Below are 19,504 nucleotides of genomic sequence, written 5' to 3' on the forward strand. Positions count from 1 at the left end.
TTTCCTTTCACACCAAAAATCACACAGCATTACTTTGACATTTGTGTTTTTCTTCAGTGATCCTGGGACCCAAACCCACGGTTCTGCTATGTTAGACAAGCACTCAAACACAGATATACCCCTAGTCATGTGTACATTATTATTTTTTTAATTTATATATTTTTTTAATGTGTATGAGTGTATTGCCTTCATGTGAGTGCACCTGTGTTGTACAATGCCACAGAGGTCAGAAGAGGGTTTCGGATTCCCCTGGAATTGGAGTTAAGGACGGTTCATACCCACCATGTGGATGCTGGGAATTGAACTCCAGTCCTCTGCAAGAGTAGTCAGTGCTCTTAACCACTGAGCCATCTCTCCAGCCCCATTGCACATTACTTTAAATTTAAAAAATCCCTAGAAGACTCTGATGAAAAAGTTATAGCTGAATTGAAGGGGGCTTAAAAATCTTCTAACAACTCTTTTGCTTTCTTATAGCACTGTGGGATCAAACCTAGAGCCTTAGGCACACTAGGCAAGTGTTCCACCACTGAGCCCTAACTTTTTATATGACTTATTTTAAACAAGGAATTTAAAAGTGAAGTTTAATACCATTTGCTATTGTGGAATAATGCAAGAAATATTAACAATTAAACAGATAATATTCCACCTGTGATTTTCATTAATAACAGGTTCTGTCCTATTTGATCCCACTAAAACTGCAAGTTATTATTTTCTGCAAAATGACTTGCTCTCAACTTTTATATCAAAACTAGGTTTTGTTGACTCATTTTATATCCCATCTTTCACAAAAGATTCCCCCGAGTCCTGTGTTTTGAAAAGAAGATCAATGGGCTAAAGGAATGGCTCAGTAATTAAGAGCACATACTACTCTTGCAGAGGACCCAGAGCTGCTTGCCAGCACCTACATGGCAGTTTCCAGTATCCACAGTTTATAGACAATTTACAGCTATCCATAACTACAGTTACAGAGAATCGAACACCCTATAAAATAAATCTTTCTGAGCATGGTAGCACATCTTTAATCCCAGCACTCAGGGGGCAGAGGCACACAAATCTCTGTAAAATGGCAGCCAGTCTGGTCTATATAGCGAGTACAAGACCAGCCAGGGCTACAGGGAGACCCTGTCTCAAAAAGACCAAAAACAAAACAAAACAAAACAAAACCACACATACACACACAAAAAAAACTTAAAAATAATAATAAAATATTTGCTAGACAATATAATAATTCAGATATTCTTTCTGTACTTGTTGATTCCAAGCCATATCTCTTTTGAACACCTTATACCTTAAGGGATTTAAGTAAATGGAAAGACAATGGAAGTATCACTTGTCAGTATCATAACTTATTTTTAAAGTTTGTTTATTATTATTACTTCACATTTGTATGATATATGCATGTGTTTGAGTGTAGGCAAGCACATGTCATAGCACATGTGAGATTAGAGGACAACTTTCAAGAGTCATTAAATTCTCTCCTTCCACCATGGGATCCAGGGATCAAACATTGGTCATCAAACTTGCAAGGTAAGCTTTTACTCACTGAGCCATCTGCTGGCCCTTCACAACTTACAGATTCCCCACATGACAACAAGAAATATAATCCTTTTATACCTAAGAATCCTAACAAATTAAAATCTAATGTGCTAATTTTGGTACTTTCTTTTTTGACAGGGTGTCCCTGAAGCCCCAGTTGGCCTGAAACTTGCTATGTAGACCAGGGTGGCCTCAGTCTCTCAGAGATCCACTTGCCTCTGCTCCTGAGTTCTAGTATCAAAGGCATACACAACCACACCTGGTACTTTCTATACTGATAGTAAGATCTACTATGTGAAAATGGATCAATTACTGCCAAAATACATATATAAAACTATATCTAAGGAATGGAGAGATGGCTCAGAAGTTAAGAGCACTGGTTGCTCTTGGAGAGGACCCAAATTTGGTTCCCAACACCAACACGGAAGCTAACAACCCTGTAGTTCCAGGGGACAGAATGGCCTCTTCTGGCCTCCATGGGTATTGCACACATGTAGTGCCCTTACATGCATGCAGGCAAAACACTTAAACACATAAAAAACAAATATAAACTTTAAAACCTGTACCTAATTACTAAGTATAAGATGAGATTTTACAATTATTACTCAACTAAAACCTATCTTCTTATTAAATTTCTTAAGTTTAATTTCCATTCCCTATTTTTATAACTGTGTGCTCTGAAATAAATTTTGTATCATACCAATTCACCTTTCCTCATATCCAAAATTTACCTAATAGACAAATTATACATATTTTATTAGTTGCCCCTTGTTAACTTTTTAAGGTCTTTAGTTACTAAGAATGTTCCTAAGACATGTGAGGATAGAGTAATGGGAAAGCAGAATGGACCATGTGGGCAGCTCTAAGGCCTAAGAATGTTGTTTAAAACAAAGAAAGAGAACATATTTCTCAACTTCAAAACTGATAAGCTTAGGGTTGGAGAGATGGATCAGCAGCTAAGAGCTCTGGCTGCTCTTGCAGAAGACCTGGGTTTGGTTTTCTGCATCCACATGGCAACTAACAACCATCCATAACTTCAGCTTTAGGAGATGCAATGCCATCATCTAGCCTCCATGGACACTGCAGAACATGAGTGCACTTACATATATGCAGACAAAACACTCAAAAACATAAAATAAAAATAAATAAATAAAGTTTTAATCTGTTAAGCTTGAGCTTTCTAAAGATTACCAAAAGACTGGCTTCCAAACTAGCTACTATTTAATTCAAGTATGAGATGGGAAGATAGCATCTTATTGCACACAGACCATATAAACCCTAAATTTCTGGCTCAAAAAAAGGGGACTGTTTTAATTCTAATTTTTGAAACTTCACACAAAAGGTAAATAAAGGTCAAAATATTTTTCTAACATTCATGATATATGCTTCTTTTTTTACGCAGTTTTGCTTTCTGATTGCCTCCAAGACTGACAACCTGAGTTTGATCCTTGGAACCTACATGATGGAATGAGAGAATCAACTCCCACACATTGTCCTCTAGTCTCTTCCCCCAACACACACTCCTGACACTTGCACACGCACACACACATATACACACATACACACACTCAAAATAAATACATGCAAATAAATATACATTATTTTCCTTTTCATTGGTTTTGTATTTCATGATTTCTTTTGACTTTGAAAACATTTTGGACTAGAGTAGTATACACAGCATGAACTCATAGAAAACTGCTGTATTAATATATGTCATTACTGTAATCTGATCAAACTTTCTTGTTAATCATTAAAGACCTCCCTACAGGGAAAAAAACTTCAGACATTTTTGACTGACTTTCACTGTATTAATATAGCATTAAATTACAAATCAAGTCCATGAGATTTGTTCCAAACACTGTATGTATATTACAGAGGCTGAAAATTTATTTTCTTTTACCACAATATTATACAATATGCTTTGTTACCATCACACTTGCTGGAACAGATCTTTATAAAGTGGAGGTTGTCCAGTTCTTATAAACAGTACATATGAATTCCAAGTAATTAGAATTTTCAAAGTAATTAACACTCAAACTTATTATTCCTTAGGGTGGCAAAGCAAAGTGTGTCAAAGGATTTTAAGTTTGCTAGTATGGGAACATAAGACATGTTTTCAGTCTTCAATAAAGCAACTAAACGACTGCATTTATAGGACCTCTCAACCACCTTGGTAAATTATTTTGTGCTTTATCTTTCATTATCCTCTCAACAAATGTTAATTGAGTATCACGAATGTTTCTGATCTTTAAAGAATTGGACCGTTAATATACTCCAGGTAGCACAGATTATTACTGTATCATCAGAAACTGAGAGGACAAGAACAGGAAAATGAGATCATGGAGTCCTTTTGCTGCCCCATTTATCAAGAAATTGATTAGAGAACTGATAGAAAACTACTAAAACATCTCAAATAATGATAAAAGGGAATGGCTGAGACAGCATGTTAGCATGACCAAATGGTACTATAATTTTAAAAATCTAACTTTACTAGGTCGGTATAAGACATTGGTTACCTATTGACTAAAAATGAAAAAGAAAAGAGACTAGAAGCATAGATTCATTTCAGCATATAGGAAACTTCTACAGATATATCAAAGTAGACTCAAACTTTAGTAGATTTATTAGAAAGTAACTCAGTAGCTTTAAAAGTAATAAATATTTGCCCCTCTCCAAATATATTATAAGGGATTATAGTTATATCGCTGGTAAATGCTACTGTCAATCTGCCCCTCTAACATGAGTCAATGAACACCGCTATTTGCGAGAAGGGAGGGATAAGCGGCAAGCATGTTAGCTCTCTTTTTGAATGGGAAAGGGAAACATCAGATTACACAGTAGCAGTATTAAAAAGAAACTCTAGCAGCTGCTTAAGCACACTTGGCATTAATAACCTGAAGCATGAGGGTCCTGTGAAGAGCCCTCACGAGAAGACTGATCAGAAGTGGAAGGCTGATGTTGGGCATGTGCTACTAGCTCTTGCTGCCTCTGTTGCTCAGCCTTCTTAAGCCTCAGCTGCTGCAGGCGCTTACGGAGCAAAGCTATCTCAGGCCCCCTTAAAAATTCTGACACAGATAATAAGAAAAGGAAGGTGAAAACAAAGTAATAAAACAGAAAATAGTAAGAAGTTGATTATACGTCAAGAAAGAATTTAAATAGAACATGTCTCACAGAGGAATACTAAAAACAAATTACTCATAAAAAATAATTAGTCCTTAAATTATGAGACAAATCATACACATATACTCAAATGCTTTTCTTTAATAATGATGAATCAGACACAGATAATTTCTAAAAATTTTAAGTAACCAAACATAATGAAAATGAAGTCCTCCATGAGCAAAAGACTATTTCACTTTATTTTGGGTATTAACAATTGAATGCAAGGTCTGTGTGTGCTAAGCACGTACTCTATCACTGAACAAAGTACTCAGCTCTTAAGATTTTAAATGATTCAATTCTTCACTAATTTTCTCTTTGTACAGAAAAATAACAGAAATGACAGTCTCAAAAGAGTAGCTAAATCATTTAAACGCAAAAAAATTGTTACAATAAAATTTAAATTCACTAAAGGATTAATCTGTTATGTATTTGGAAACAACTCCTGTAATTCATTAGAGATTGCTTTTAAAAATGAAAGTTATATATCTTGTTCTTACCTAAATGACTTTTTGTTAGAATTGTCATTCACCTTTTCTATTTTAGCTCAAAAAGATTTGCATAATTTTTTTTTAGTCTTTATCTGAGGAAGTGATTCAGGTGAAAAGAAAAATACATTAAACTCTACAAAGAAGTATTTAAGAACCTATGGTTTATGAGGCTTTGGGCACAAACCAAACATTGAGCAAAATAATCCTTTCCCCTATGGCATTTACATTCTGAGAATAGGATGTGTGTGTGTGTGTGTGTGTGTGTGTGTGTGTGTGTGTGTGTGTGCATGCTGTGTGTCCCACAGGGAGAAGTGCTATAATTAAACTAGCACAGAAGGTCAGGAAGACAGAGATGAAAGGGGAGGGACTGTTATTTTGTATAGTTGATAGAAAAGTGTTCTTTTATAAAGTGCCACTTGAATGAAGGCCTCAAGGACATGCAGGAATAACACAGCTGTTGTGAAGAAACGTGTTCCAGATGGAGGAGAGATCAAGTACAAATATTCAGAGGGGAAATGTACTGAGATGTGAAATTTTTTTAAAGATAAAATCAGTAAAATTTGCTAATGTCTAGAGGTAGAATGAAAATGTTGGGTCTAGGTAAGAGGTAAAGAAGTTGCCATTTGTTGCAGTGAAGAATAATAAAGGATAATTCATGCTGGAAACAACTAATAGACATATAAATGAAAAAATTAAGCAGAGAATGAATATAATGAATATAAAAATTCCTAGCAGATAAAATCTGAGTGTCACTTGTGATGTGACTTTAAGCCCCAAAGACAGAGAAGAACTGAACCCCAGGGAACTTCGCATTTGAGAAAAGGAAGAATCTCTAGAAGAATATGAAGGAAAAGTCAGGAGTAGAGGCACAACTGGGTGACACAGGAATAAAAATGAAACTGAAGACTACAAAGGGTAAAGAAACAAAAACAAGAAAAAAAATTTACCAGCTAAGTTTAAATTCCATTTGAGTCACTATATTTTTCTAATTCTGCTCCAAATACTGCTCCTCAAGCCTTGCATGTATAATTGCTTCACCTGTGCCTCCATTTTATTTTTTCTATCAGACCTGATTTATTCATTTATATTTACAATCACAAGATTTTTTTTTGTTTTTCTGTAAGTTATCTTAAAATACTTTTAAAAATATATATTAAAAAAAAACACGTTTAAAACAAAGAAAAATTCTCTACTTAGTCTTATATGGCCTAGGGCAAACAGGGACCCAAAATGACAGATTGGAAATCTAAACATAGCAAGCATCTCTCCTGGGTATCATTACATTGGGGGTAGTTTGCTGGGTATAGTGGTACATGTCTTACCATCTCAGTACTTGGGAGCAAAGGCAGGAAGATCAGGATTACAAGGCCAACCTTGGCTATCTAGTGACTTCAAAGCTAGCCAGGGCATGGGATACTATCTCAAAAGACAACAAACAAACAAATAACAACAACTATAAAGGCAGAGGGCAGATTACTACACATATCAAAAGTTAATGACCAGATACACATGTAATCCCAGCACTCAGGATGCTAAAATGGGAGGATCTGGAATTCAAAACCAGCCTTGGCTAGGATACCCTGTCTCAAGGACCTCCTTCCCCCAAAAACAGATAATCAAGTGGGGCTGAAACTCTAAAGACTAAAAATATAAATATACTCTACCTTAATGATTACTCAGCATTTCATAATACTTTTACTGAATCTTTAGAGAGTGACTATTGCTAAGGAAAAAGACACTGGAATAAAAAGATACAATAGACAGTGTCCTATCTTCAGGAAAGCATTGTCTAAAAATCTTCCTAGTACAAAACAGTAAGAAATCGGGCTCAGAATTAGAAACAAAGAAACAAAAAAGAACTTGGCACACTTGAAGAACTGAAAAGAAACCAATACTTGTAGATTATGATGATCGTCCATGGATTAAAAAGGCAGAATGAGGAGCTGGAGAGATGGCTCAGAGGTTAAGAACATACAGTGCTCTTGCAGAGGACCTGAGTTTAGTTCCCAGCACCCACATTGGGCTGCTCAAACCTACCTGTAACTCCAGCTACAAGGGATCCAACACCTCTGTGGATTCTTAAGAAACAAAAGAATGTGATGAAGCTTGAGCTGTTGGCAAGGGCCAAACCATGTAGATAAGTTCTTATAAGTCTATAGGAAGGAGTTCAAAGTATTTTCTTTTGTGGTTATATTGCTTAATACAATTAACTTTCACTGAATGGTATAAACAACAAAATTATATAACTTTATTAAACATTTTAAATTTATTGTGGCCACTTCAACAAAACAAAAATAGATGCATGGAAATCTTAAGAGACAAGAAATAATGCTGAGAAAGAAGGAGGTGGAATATAGTTCAGACCCAGCAACAACAGGATTTCGCTGGTGAACTCAGCATAGGACATAAAGGAAATGAAGGAATACAAGACACTTCATGGATTATTAAAATAAGCAAACGTGCAAACAGTATTATAATTTACTAAGCTATAAAAAGACTATGGTCAGGGCTAGAGAGATGGCTCGGTAAAGAGCACTTCCTGCCAAGCCTGAGAACCTGAGTTCAATCTCTAGGACCCAAAGATAGGAGACAAGTCTAGAAAGATGTTCTCCGACCTCCAAACACACTCCATATGCACACATGCCCTGTCCCCAGTAAATAAATATAATAAAATCTAGAAAGACATTTTGAAAGGACTAAGGTGAAACCAATCAAGGAAAAAGAAAGATAGAAGGCTGGACTGAAGTGGACATACTATTAATTTTTTTTTTCTTGGTCTTTTTGAGACAGGGTATCCTTGCAGCCCAATTGGCCTGGAACTCACTATGTAGACAAGACTGGCCTCAGATCTACCTGCCTCTGCCTCTCAAGTGCTGGGATAAAAGGCATGGGCCACTATGCCCGGCTACACAACTTTTTGTTTATGTTTATGAATGTATTGCCTGTAAGCAGGTCAGTGCACATGTTGTACAATGCCCACAGAGGTCAGAAGAGGGCACCAGATCCCCTGGAACAGAAGTTTATGGGTTGTTAGCCACAATCTGGGTGCTGGGAATCAAACCTGGGTCCTTTCCAAGAGCGGCCAGTGCTCTTAACTACTGAGTCATCTCTCCAGCCCTTACACTATTAAATTTAAGATCACTGAAAACAACCAAAAAAAGGAGTGCCAAACAGTAATTAGACAAGAGTCTGAAACTCAGGATGTAAGGTAAGACTGTTTATCTTTGGGAATCATAAATTTAGAGGTGAATCATAAAAATATAGTTCATGTGGAGAAGAAAAGAGAATCAGACCAAGAGGTTCAACTATAAAACTGAAACGTAGACAGAACAAGAAACACTAACAATGGTTACTAAAAACTAGCCACAGTTAATAATAAGAGCAATAATAGGCAAATATGGCATAAATGCCAAAAAAAAGGGAGGCAAAAGACTATGTCAACTGGGCCCAAAAAATCTAGCAAGGCACAAACAGAGATATATTCTCTACAATTGGCAAGATGGCACTCATGGGTGACTTTGACAAAAAAAAAAAAAAATTGTCAGTAAAATGGGTTAAAAAGCAAATTTCATCTGGTTCAGAATAAATGGGTAAAGAAAATGGAGCAGTAGGGAAATAAGGCATAGAGCAGCTGTGGGGAATGTGGGATGATGAAGAGCAGCTTTTGGGGCTTTGTTTTTGTTTTAAAGAAAAGATATAAAAGCATGGCTGGGGCCCAAAGGAAGAATTCACAAGAAAAGGCAATAATAATGAACTCTTTGAGAAGCTGGGAAGGGATGGGAACTACATCAGCTAGAGTCTAACAGGAAAAGAAACATTTGTCCATAGAGAATCTGAGTACAAATGTCATAAAGTTGAGAGATTCAAAGTTAAGAAAATGAGTGCTGTGCTTTTCACTGTGAATGTAAAGTTGGCAGCTGGGGGTGGGAAGAAGGTAAATGAAAGTACTAAAAAAAATTCAGCCAGGAAAGAGTAAAAGAGACATTCTGTATAGTTAGACAGCAAAAGAAATTAAAGAGAGACTGCTCTAACACATTGCGTGCCCTAAAACTGGTGGTCATGACTTTTATCACCATCACTGAGTGATTCACAAAAGCACATGGGTAAACTTTCACTTTTGTGTCCTCCCTGTCCTCAACTAATAAAAACTGCAAGGAAAGGCAAGAGGTATGAAGGAAGGGCATAAACATTTACATCGAGAGGTACCCGCAGCAGGACAATTATAGACAGAAACAGTCCTTTCCATTTTCTATATCTCTACACAAGGCATCAACAGAAATTACAGCTCTCAATTGACACTTTCACCTACTACAATCATGCAATGGACAATCCCCAGTATCTATTAAGCCATCTGGATTTAGACAGGCTTCAGTAAGTGCAATAGCTCTGGGAAAAGAACAAAAGGAAAACTCTAAATCCTTATTGTTGAAATGCTAGGTTGTGGTATAATGAAAGGGCTACTGTCAAAACAGTTAGAGGCATAACCCTTTAGATGTACCTTATACTAAATTATTTTCTTAATAGTGGTTCCATTTGGAAACATGAAAATATGCCAATTAGTCATAGTTTAGTCAAACAAAATTCTCAGTCATTTACCAGTTCAAAACATCTCCTTACTTTCTTTGAAAAGTTTATGGACAAAGGTGCTAAATCATATTCAAATAACGATCATCTGATCATCACAAAAATATACTGTAGTATTTAGCATATTAAACACTGAAAGGAGTTCAACAATTTAAATCATGGTATGAAAATGCATTTAAATATCTATGAAAAAAAAGTTTTTTAAAAACACTCCATAATTCACAAATATGTTTAAGAAACAACTGGGATTAGTTAAGATATAAGTGGGGCTGGAGAAATGGCTCAGCAGTTAAGAGCACTGGCTGTTCTTACAGAAGGCCTGGGTTTGAATCCCAGCACCCACATAGCGGCTAACAACTGTCTGTAACTCCAGTTCCAAGGGATCTGACACCTTCTTTTGTCCTGTGTGAGCAATACATAACACTGGTGCACTTACATACATGCAGGCATAACACTCATACACATAAAAATAAATCAAAACAAAATTAAAAATAAGTGGATCTAAAAATAAGTGAGCATCTTCTCATTAAGGTTTTCTGGTAACTTGTAATTGAACTCTTTCAGCGTATTTACAAAAATACTATCACTCTAAAAATTCTTGTCTTTACTACCTTTATCAGTTTTGATTAAATTTCTAACTCCTCTGTCCTGCTTATCAAACCAGTCAAAATACTTTATTTTCCTTAAGCTGAAATGCTATGTTAATTAGAATGTCGAAAACCCGATTTCTGTAGGTCAGCTTTAGCTTACTGTTATGTAAAATGTACTTGTGTTAATAGTTATGTAGTTGACTGACTTCTAGTCTCATAGAAACTGAAAGTTAGTTATAAAAAATGGAATACTGTGATAAAGCCCATTCATTAAAAAAACCCGTTATCTGGGATCTGGCATCAATTTCCAGAAGCAAAAGTAATGTGATGGCTTGGAAGCAAAGCTATTAGGAAACTGTTCCAGTTTTTAGCTTTGTCTGCCAGCTGTATCCCAGCTACATTTCTTGCTAACACTTTTGGTTCTCTATCAAGTAAAAGGCTTTCTTAGAACTTAAAAATAAACAAGCTTATTGCATATTATATTTTTAAGTATGTACTTAAAATTCTAATAGTAGGCTATATGCATATTTTCCGAAAAATTTCTAAGAATATTCCATAATTGGGAGAAAAAAAGTTGAACATGAAAAGTTATAGTATTGTGAGAAAAATATTAACAGAATTTAGGAACTGATACTTTTCACTAGCATCAAGAACCATGAAGATAAGGATTGGTAAAATAATTATTTTTCATGTAAATAATAAAGAAATAATTCTTTCGGAAAACTGTCCTATGTTGTTAAAAGGGGATCATCAAATTCACTACACAGAATATATCTAAAGGACTTTATAATTTGAGGGAAATTTAAAAATATAAATACAATAGAACTAATAATAATGAAATATATTTTCACTTTCATTTTGATATAGATGAAGAATCATATAAACTTAGAAAAATCTTTTTTATAATGGTCTGTAAAAGTCATATTAAAACTATGTCAAAATACCACCTGTTGTTACCTTAAAAAAAAAACTGTCCTATATAAATTAAAGATTCACTATTTGTTAAAATGCATGCAAATTAGGCATACTTGAATTTATGTTTAGGTTGTATATTCATATATTAAAAGAATTTTGACTACTTATCCCAGCAAGAAGGTGGTATAATTTAATATCTTTCAAAACAGCCTATAAGGTGTTCATTATCAGAATCAAAATAAGAACAGCCTACTTGAAGAGTATCATCCTCACCAGACTGTTGATGTGTATGGTGTCCAGATGCCTCCATAGATTGTCTTTGTTCACTATCTGGAGAAGATGGGAAAGAAGCAGAATGAGGGTTTTCTAGGGTAGATGCTTCTGCATGAGCCTGAGCTGACAATGTGGAGGACGTAGAAGGTTGAAGAAGTTGTTCAGCTGGTGTATCTACATCCATTGCAGTTTCACCCACTTCCAAATTAGGACTTGATGGGACCGTAGGAAGAGTTGAAACATCTGACTGATGTGTTCCACCTTCAAAGAAGCACGTTAATGCAAATTCAAATATTATTTTATTTTAAAGATTATAGTTATATACATACATATTTATTTATGTGTCGGTGTGTGGGTATGTGCAGGTGCTGGAGGAGGCAAGAGGTATCAAATACCATGGAGCTAGAGTTACAGCCAGCCACTGACATGGGTGCTGGGAACCAAACTTGTATCCTCTAGAAAAGCAGCAAGTGCTTTTTAACTGCTGAGCCATCTCTCCAGCCCCAAATTCAAATTTTAAATGCTTAAAAAAAAATTCTGGGGCTGGAGAGATGGCTCAGTGGTTAAGAACACTGTTCTTGCAGAAGACTCAGGTTCAAATCCCAGCACCCACATGGCAGCTAACAACTGTCTGTAACTTCAGTTCCAGGGGATCTGATAGCCTCTACTGTCCTCCGTGGGCATTGCACAACATGGGTGCACTTACCTACATGTAGGCAATACACACATACATGTAAAAAAAAAATTCTACACAAAATACATTGAGAACATATACATCTGCATCTGCATGTACACACACATATAAATATAAAATTTCAGTATATCAGTAATACCCACTGGTGTTTTGGTCCACTTGATCAGTCTAATCAATAGGGGTAAGAATCAGCAACACATTCTTGTTAAAATAATTAATCTTGGAGAGATAGCTCAGTAGGTAAGGATGTTTGCCACCAAGTCTGACAACTTGGAACCCACACAGTAGAAGGAGAAAAATCAACTCCCATAAGCTGTTCTCTGACCTTGACATGCACAAACATATACACATAAATGTGTACATAAATACACACCAAATAAACAAATGAAAGTAAAAGGTAATCTTTCTAATTATATACATGAATTTATCTTTAGGATTTTGTACATTGCCATTTTCAAAGTTCAATGGAAAGGGACTTACTGGAAATATCAGATTTTTTTTTTCTTTTGGTCTTTTTGAGATAGAGTTTCCCTGTAGCCCCAGGTGGCCTGGAACTCACTATGTAGACCAGGCTGGCCTTGAACTCACAGAGATCCACCTGCCTCTGCCTCCAGAGTGCTGGGATTAAAGGCATGGGCCACCAAGCCTGGCAGATTTTTTTTTTTAAAGTAGTTTTTACTACGTTAAAAAAAGCTGGTAAAAGAGCTAGGTCTAGTGGAACCAGAAGAGACGTAAGACTTCTTTAGATACAAAACACAATACAATCTAGATAGATGATACAGTTTTTGTCAGCTTAGACTTTCATTAACAAGGCAAGTCACCTCGGGGTCGAGATCGTCCACGTCCTCTATTACTTTGTGCCACTTCACTAGCTTCTTCAAACCATCTTGATAACATGTCGGACATTCTCTGCATCAATGACACATTGGGACTTTGTTCTCCTATTATAACATAAGTCAGACTATTAGCAGTAAGTCAGGATGATCTTTAATAATAATTTTTAAAAAACCTTAGATTTGAAGGGCTTTAAAATGCTAGTAATTTAAAAATTAAATTACATAAATATATAAAAAGTCATTTAAGTCCTTATCACATTTGATAATTATTTATAGGTTGACTGTCCATTTATATGGTAATGTTTTCAAGAATAGTTCAGATCTCCATCTACACCTATTCTTTGGGACCGCCACCACCTCCCACCCCTACTGTATCACTGTCTAGTGATGGTTATTGGAGTGCCCAACTAGGAAAAGATCATGAATTCTAAGTTGAATAAACACAGAGAAAGACTTTTCTTCTCTCTAGAACATTTATCATCAAAGTAGACACAAAATAGCCTCAGGCTTTTGTATCAATTTTCCTAAAACAGAACAGTTATCAGTGGCTATAAGTTCCAGGTAGTTGAAATTAGCTGAAACTAGAAAGTTGCTATATATTTATTTTTTATATTTTTAATTATGTGTATGAGTGTTTTGTGCCTGCATATAAGTGTACCACATGTGTGCAATACCTGTGGAAGCCAGAAAAGGGCTTCAGACGACTCAGAACTGGAGTTAGGGACAGCTATTAGCAGCCATGTGAGTGCTGGGACCCAAACATGGGTCCTCTACAAGAGCAGTCGGTGCTCTAAAACACTGAGCCATCTCTCCAGTCCCAATCAGAAAGTATTTTGTCTTTTCAACTTCACTCCTTTTCATTGTTCAAATAAACAAGGTTTGGGTTTTTTGTTGTTTTTTTCCCCCTTTCTTTAAGGAATTTTATTTTATTATGGTATAGAGGACATTAAAAGCCTTTTATTTTCTTACAGTACTAGGAATATTAGGGGCATTTTAAAATTGAAGTTATGCAATTTCAGTACTCAGGAGGCTGACAAGAAAGGATTGTTATAATTTGCAGGACAGCCTGAACTATATAGTAAGTACCAGGTTAGCCAGAATTATTTTGAAAAAGAAAGAAAAGGCCGGGGCGTGGGGGTGCATGCCTTTAATCCCAGCACTCAGGAGGCAGAGGTAGGCAGATCTCTGTGAGTTCAAGGCCAACCTGGTCCACATAGTGAGTTCCAGGACAGGTGGGGCTACAGGGAGACCCTGTCTCAAAAAGACCAAGAAAAAATATGTTGCCAGAGTTTTAAAAAATGTTACAACTCTACAATCACACATTTTTTTTTTTTTAAAGACAGGGTCTCTCATTCTGTAATCCAAGTTGGACTTGAATTTATGATAATCCTTCTGCCACAGCTTTCCAAGTTCTGGGATTACAGGTTGTAAGCCATCTTTACATATTGTAATCTTATATCTAAATATATTATAACATAGAATCAAAGATAGTATACTAAGCAACATTGTTTTGATAATAAAAGGTTTAATCAGATGGAGCATGGTGATATATCCTTTAATTTTAGCACTTGGGAGGCAGATCTCTGTGAAATTGAGGACAGCCTGGTCTCCATAGTGAGTTCCAGGCCAGATGGGACTACAAGATTCAGTTTCAAAGAAACAAAAACAAAGGTTTAATCATAACTAGAATAAGATTTTGGCTATAGATTTCTTTACTAAAATATATTCAGATTAATTCTGTTTTAAAGTATGTATCTTTATTTTTTTAATATTTTATCATTTTTATTTTATATGTATGAGTGTTGTACCTGCATGTAGGTAAGTGCACCCATGTCGTGCAATGCCCACGGAGGACAGAAGAGGCTGTCAGATCCCCTGGAACTGGAGTTACAGGCAGTTGTTAGTGGCCATGTGGATGCTGGGATTTGAACCAGGGTCTTTTGCAAGAACAGTCAGTGTTCTTAACCATTGAGCCATCTCTCCACCCCACTATCTTTTTTTTTTTTAAAGGCAGGATCTCATGTAGCTCTGGCTGGCCTTGAATTCACTACATAGATGATGACTTTGAACTCCTAATCCTCCTAACTCTCCTCCTGAATGCTGAAATTACAGGCATGTGCCATCACACTTGGTTTTATGTGGTGATGGGGATCAAGTCCAGGGCTTCATGCACAAGCACCCTACTAACTAAGCTATATCCCCAGCTAGAGTATGCTATCTTAATGCTCCCAGGTTAGTTTCTTGTGCTTGTTAAAGGCCTGGAACTTACTATGTAACCCAAGCTGTTCCTGAGCTCGTGATCCTCCTGCCTCCAAAGCGTTGGGATTAACAGGGATTAACAGGAATGCAGAAAAAAAAATTTAAGCATGTACTATTAAAAAATTCGAGTTTAGAAATTTAGTTTCCATTTCTTTTTTATATCTAATAGAAGGTAAAAATTAAGAAGTATGGTAATACCAAATGTCCTATGGGGCAGTGAACATTCTTATATTCTCCATGCAAATATAAATGAGTGTCATTTTTGAAGAGTAGCTTGATCACTAACAAAAGTAAAATATGCCTATCCCGTCACCCAGCCTTTCACGTCTAGTAATTTATTCTATGTTGTACTTGGAAAAATATACCAAAACACATATAGCAAGATTTCACTGTAGCATCATTTACACTAGAAAACAACTGAAATAAGCTGAAACATTACTTTCAAATTATGTCACAAAAAAAGCTGACTATAGTTACCATCTCGCTCTCGTTCGCTCTCAGGCCTTGCTCTGGGACCAGTATCTGACCAATCTCCACGAAGTCTCAAACGCTTAACTGGAGGCTGTCGTAACTAAAAGACGAGCATAAGCAGATTGTACGTGAGTCTATCATCTCCCTATTTTCTTTATTATAGAGTATGCAAATGAGATGCTTGATCAATATAAAAATACTACTATATTCCGTATAAATCTTTTATAGTGCTCATGATGATAAATATCCATTGGTAGGAACAGTCTACCTTTACTATCCTTAGCCTAATGGGTACAAATACAACTTTTTTTTTTTTGGTCTTTTTTTTGAGACAGGGTCTCCCTGTAACCGCAGCTGTCTTGGAACTCACTATGTAGAACAGGCTGGCCTCGAACTCACAAAAATCCACCTGCCTCTGCCTCCCAAGCACTGGGATTAAAGATGTGTGCCACCACACCTGACAACAAATACAACTTTTAATTTGTGTATATGTTAGCTGAGCCTAGTGGTGGAGTTCTGTAATCCCAGCTGAGGCAAATGTGTCACAAGGTCAAGGTCTACCTAAGCTATAGTTTAAGAGCAGCCTAGGCAACCTGGTCAGACCTTATTTCAAAATAATTAAGAAAAAAAGAAGAAGAAAAAGGCTAGAGATACAGCTCTGCAGTAAAAGGTTTGCTCAGGTTCAATCCCCAGTATGGGGAAGGAAAAAATAAATCAAAAGGAAAAGGAGAGGAGGGGAGGGAAGGGAGGAGAGCGGAGGGGGAGAAGGGATGCACCATGTACACAGGACTTTCTAATTCCAGTATCAATGTCCAGCTCACAGAAGGAAACTCAACTACTTTGCACTACCATGAACTTAGTACTGTGATGGTAACATAGTGTAAGTACCTACACCTAACAATGAGACTTAATAACTCACCATTTCTTAACAACTTGGTCTCCAGCTCTCCACTGCATCTATTCCAACCCTTTATGACTTGCCTCAAATTTTCTTTTCCATTCTACTGCCCTCATTTTTGGTTAGTAACTCTTTCTCCTACTTAAAAAATAAAACAGAACTACCTTATAACCCAGCTACATCACTCCCGGTCATATACATAAAGAACTCTATATCCGATTACATGCATACATCCCTGTTTACTGCTGCTCTATTCCAGGTAGCAAAGAAATGGAACCAGTCTAGAGTTCATCAACAGATGGATAACAAAAATATGGTACATATTCACAACTGAATATTATTGAGCTGTAAAGAAAAACGAAATCATGAAACTTGCAGGAAAATGGATGGACCTGGAAAGCATGATATTAAGCAAGGTGACCCAAACACAGAAAGAAAAACCCACTTTTCCCTCATATGGGAATCCTAGCCTGTCATGTACATGTCTATGGATGTGTGTGTATGCATACATGAAGAAATTTTAAATATTGGTAAAGCCCAAAAATTTAGAAAGGAGACCAAGAGAGGGTAATGTTAGGTGGTAAAAAGGACAGTATAGACAGAAAGACCCATGAGTAAAGAAAGAGGATATAAAATGAATTCTTTTCTATTTTCTGTGATGGATATGGAATTCAACTTTCTGGATATTAAAGTAGCAAGAAGCATTTTTGCACCCCCAGAAGACTCCAACATGTATTATTTGTTTGAGGCAATGACTATTACAACTAGGTTTCTTTTTTCTTTTTTTGAAACAGGGTCTCCCTGTAGTCCAAGCTTGCCTGGAACTCACTATGTAGACCAGGCTGGCCTTGAACTCACAGAGATCTGCCTGCCTCTGCCTCTTAAGTACTGGGACTACAGGCGTGTGCCACCACACCTAGCTCAACTGGGTTTCTTTTTCATCTCATTAGTGCATTAGTGCAATAAGCATTAGACATGGCTAGTCACTAAATACATTTGTTGCACTGACCCACTTAGGGAAAGGGTGGGTTTTTTGTTTTGTTTTTCAAATTAGTCTTGGGGGGGTGCTGTTTCTGTAACCTGAAGTTTTTCTCTTTTATCTTCTGTCTAAAACTATACCAAATTAGTGCTAGATAGATGGCACAGTGGTTAAGAACATGTACTGCTCTTGCAGAGGATCCAAGTTGGTCCTCAGTACTCATTATCTGGTGACTCACAACCAACTGTAACTCCAGCTCTGAGGGGATCTGAAGCCCTCTTCTGGCCTCCATAAACACCTTCCCTCACATGCACACACCCACACTCAGACATACACATACATAACGTTTTTTTAAATTTAAATACAATATCAAATCATTCTATTATGGTATTTAACACATAAATTGTATTGTTATGTACAAAATATTGTTCTAAAAAATAAAATTAAGGTGTGTAAAATGACACTAATTTCCTCAACTGCAACCTACAAATTTTATCTCTGTGCAACTTCTTACTTCTAGCCAATCTCAAAGGATGCATCATTCCTTCCGCCAAAGAGACCCACCTGTGCTTTATATTTCCTTTCTTCAATCCTCAAACACCCTGCATAACAATTATTCTGTCTATTCTGTTTTAATAGCCATTTCTTGTTAGCTGTTTCTCTCTTCAATGTGCTGGAAGTTCTTTTATCAATGCAAACAAAACAATATCTCAATATCATTAAAGCTCAATTACATATTTCTTTCTAGCCACAATTCTTTCTTCCACTTTACTCTGAAGCGTAAGGAACATCTATATTTAAATATTTCGTCCATTCCTCCCTCAATCCACTATAGTCAGTATTTCCACTGAATTTTTTAGCGTTCCCATTTTTGCACTGATAGCATTCTTGCCAAGGTCATCAAAGAATACAGCGTTGCCAAGTTGACTGACCAAAGGTAAAGTGCTTAATACTGGGGTCAGCAAGATGGCTAAGAGAGTTTAAAGGTACTTGCTCCTAAGTCTGATGAGCTGAGTTTGATCCCCAGAACCCACAGGGTGAAAGAAGAGAACTAATTATCCCAAGTTGTCCTCTGATCTCTATATGTGTGCCATGGCATGCATACACCCAGATCTACCCATATCCACACCCACACATACACCCAATAAATAAATAAATGTATTTTTTTTAATTAAAGGTCAATATGAAGCTCAATAATCAATTGCCAAGTCAAGTGTAGGCACCTACCTTTTGTGGATTATTATTGACTGTTATCACTAATTCTGTAACATTTTTATCATCCCCCAAAAAACCTATTCTCACCAGGAGTGAGAATTCTCCATATAAACCTTCACAAAGGTTCAGAAAACCACTAATCTTTTCTCTCTATGGATGTATGTATCTGGATATAGTTTCATATAAATGGACAATACAATGTGTAGCCTTTTATATCTTGCTTTCACTTAGGACATTTTCCAAGTTTATTCATGTGGTAGAATGTAACAACAGTGATAACACTGCACTGCTTTGTGAATATCCCAAAATTACGTACTTTAAAGGTAAATATGACTGGAGAGATGGCTGACTATACAAGCATGAAAACCAGAGTCTGAATCCTCAGAATCCACGTAAAAATCTGGGCATGGTCAGGAGCACCTATAACCCTAGCATTGGAGAAGGGGAGCCAGAAACAGGAGGATCACTGGAGCCAGCTGGCTCTGAGTCCAGCTCCTGGTTCAGTGAGAGACCATGGCTGAAGGGAGTAACGTGAAGAGTGTTGGACAAGGACAGTTATGTCCTTCTCTAGCCTCTGCATATGCACATGGGCACACCCACCCAC

The 19,504-nt window shown here is 36.6% G+C and overlaps 1 protein-coding gene across 13 annotated transcripts in view; it reads right to left on the reverse strand.

The window, feature by feature from the left end:
* Positions 1-19,504, reverse strand: part of Dcaf6 (DDB1 and CUL4 associated factor 6) — a gene marked incomplete at its 5' end in the record, with an annotated part of 86,825 nt that overhangs the window by 57,804 nt on the left and 9,517 nt on the right. For 7 of the 13 annotated variants that reach the window (XR_003848057.1, XM_029559501.1, XM_017796060.1 and 4 more), the window contains 4 exon segments: positions 4,431-4,601; positions 11,549-11,809; positions 13,064-13,183; positions 15,815-15,908. Coding sequence is in view for 12 of the 13 variants with exons in the window: in XM_029559501.1 (XP_029415361.1) it covers positions 4,431-4,601; positions 11,549-11,809; positions 13,064-13,183; positions 15,815-15,908 (646 nt within the window). 13 annotated transcript variants of the gene reach the window in all.

Source organism: Nannospalax galili, unplaced genomic scaffold (assembly GCF_000622305.1).
Source record: "Nannospalax galili isolate Female #2095 unplaced genomic scaffold, S.galili_v1.0 scaffold1189, whole genome shotgun sequence".
In the NCBI taxonomy this organism is placed as follows: domain Eukaryota; kingdom Metazoa; phylum Chordata; class Mammalia; order Rodentia; family Spalacidae; genus Nannospalax; species Nannospalax galili.